The sequence below is a fragment of the Olea europaea genome, unplaced genomic scaffold, assembly GCF_002742605.1.
Source record: "Olea europaea var. sylvestris unplaced genomic scaffold, O_europaea_v1 scaffold16295, whole genome shotgun sequence".
Classification (NCBI taxonomy): Eukaryota; Viridiplantae; Streptophyta; class Magnoliopsida; order Lamiales; family Oleaceae; genus Olea; species Olea europaea.
In genome coordinates this window covers 1-2,422 of record NW_019233938.1, presented here as the reverse complement: position 1 = coordinate 2,422, position 2,422 = coordinate 1, and the positions used below count along the sequence as shown (strand labels likewise).

At 34.2% G+C, this 2,422-nt stretch overlaps 1 protein-coding gene across 1 annotated transcript; it reads right to left on the bottom strand.

The window, feature by feature from the left end:
* Positions 1 to 1,495: 1,495 nt before the first annotated feature.
* On the bottom strand, positions 1,496 to 2,416 carry LOC111377236 (mitochondrial thiamine diphosphate carrier 2-like; the record flags this gene model as incomplete). The annotated part of the gene is made up of 2 exons (XM_023000296.1): positions 1,496 to 1,888; positions 2,294 to 2,416. Coding segments are annotated over 2 exons (342 nt in total), but the record flags the coding sequence as incomplete, so codon positions are not given.
* Positions 2,417 to 2,422: the final 6 nt, after the last annotated feature.

Sequence of the window (2,422 nt, the reverse complement as noted above, 5' to 3'; positions counted from 1 at the left end):
TTGTAACCCTTTCAAGGTAGATGAATGTGAAGACAATGACTTTTTCTGTTGCATGGATTATAGCAATGAGCGTCGCGTATTTTATGAGTGATCATCCACTTTTAAGTACTTTTTTAACTTTCTTTTTAGAAAGCAAAGCCCACAAGAGAATGCTTTAGGGTCCATTTGGCAAGGCTTTTTTAAATTCGAAAGTTGCTCGTGAACTTATTTGAATAATTTTCTAAAAGCATTTTGTTTGATTAGAAAAGCTTTACATGAAGTCGGCTACAAGAAGTAGAGCAAAAGTAGAAATCCAATCAAATGAGCTATCATAACTAAGCTGGGAACTAACAAACTGGAATTTTTGTGTCACTTAAAGTATGAGATGAGAATTGTTGTTTGAAAAGAAAAATATGACTGAAGTTTAAATTCTCATTTAATTTGAAAAAATCGAGTAATACGTATGATCATTTCTTATAATTTTCTTTTAAGTAAAAAAAATCACGTATAAGTAAAATAAAAATAAAAATTTACTTATTCAAGTTAAAAAAATAACATACAAGTAAAGAAATAACTTTTAAATAAAAAAATCACTTTTAAGAAAAAATACACTAATAAGTAAAAAAATTTGACTTATTAAGTAAGATATTGCTTATAACTAAGTAATCCACTTATACATAATAAAATTACTTATGAGTAAACTTATGAATAAGAAAAGTTAATTATCAACAAATATATTATAACAATTTTTTTTTCCTTTTTAATACTTGAAATTCTTTCAAATACAGTGCAACAACAAATGTCTCAATAGAAAAAATCACCCTAACCTCATCAGTCATATATCATTTCTCACTTATCCTATATGATGTACTAATATTTCACGTGGTATTTTACCCTTAGCATGTTTTGCTATATGATAGCTCGTTTGAGAACTTTAATATTGAAATCTGACCATTCATTTGAGCTTCGAGATAAATTGAATTGAGTGCTTAAACTATCAAACTCATTAAGAGCCTGTTTGGGAGTGATTTTGAGAATTGATTTTTTGATTGTTAGGAAAAAAGTGGGGTCCACCTGTAAGAGAAGAACTCAAATATGACGGTTGGAATAGTAAAATAACGGTCAAAAAATTAATTTTTTGGATGAAAAAATCGGGCCCAAAGTTTAACGCAAGTCTCTACATATTTATTAATTAAATTCATTTTAATGCAAAGTGAAGATAGTGCATTGAGGATGAATACCGAAAATGTAATTGACGAGAGTGGCTAGCAATATGATTCTGTTGAGTCAGATAGTGGGTAGAATTCTATCAAAACCCAGTAAAAATCTTGAGATGGGAGGAAGGGAATCGCTACTTCGGTTGCAAAGTTACAGAATTCATCTTCAGAGGATGTGGCCGAGCGCTTCAACATTGATGCTGCACAGGCTCAGAGGATCCTTCAGTTTGTAGCAGTGCCTCCCGAGGATAGTAAAACGAACAAAAACATCTAACGTGACCATAGCGTTCATAGTCGAGTTCGATCTGCTAATTGAGTCTTTTGTACTATGAATAATGCCCTGTGAATAATCCAACAATCAAATAATATGACACTTGCCACACTTCTCTACGAGGGGCTCTATTGAGATGAGCAAAAGAATATGAAACCAAAAAGAACTAGGTGACGAGAGGCCCCCAAAAAAATGGTTAAATTCAATTTAAAACCGACTCTAACCAATCAGACATGGACTCAAATGCAACAAATGTTACAGCACCAGCAGGTGCAGCTTTGACAATTGATGGGACAATGCCCTTATAAAGTCCGGCCCAGCCTTCCGTGAGCAAAATTTGTCGGAGGGAATCATACATATTTTTGTACGCGTGATGCTCTACACGAGCTCCATATCTTGGATCCCTTTGTAGACCTTCAATCTGCACATTGAATTACCAGATAACCTAAACTTGCTTGTGTCGTTCTCTCTTTAACAACAGATAGCTGAGAACCCAAAAGTTAATTTGCTCAATAGTATAATTTGAGTTGTAGGGTTTCATTAAGCCACATTCGACGTAGGTGAACTTAAATGTAGGATATATGAGCCTCTTGTTGATATATAACCTGAGAATTGTATCATTCACAGCGTAGATTCTCTCTTATACTTCTTATTCCATCCTCTCATTTCTAGCTTCATCTCTCTCTTATTCTACGTTCTCTCCCGTTCCGAATCTCTCTGTACAAAATCAACTCAGAAGACATGCTGATCTAGCTATAACATCTCTATCATGCATAGAATTGGAAACCAAATGCTCTTATTCAGTTGAGAAAGGTTGAAATTTTACCTGATACCTCTTTTTGACCACATCTAACGGATGACAGACTGCTTTAGCACTCGTCCCGGCAGCTAATCCACAAAGAAAGAGCTGGAAGCTTGAAAGGGTGTAATCAGTTCGGCTACCATCCGAAGACCT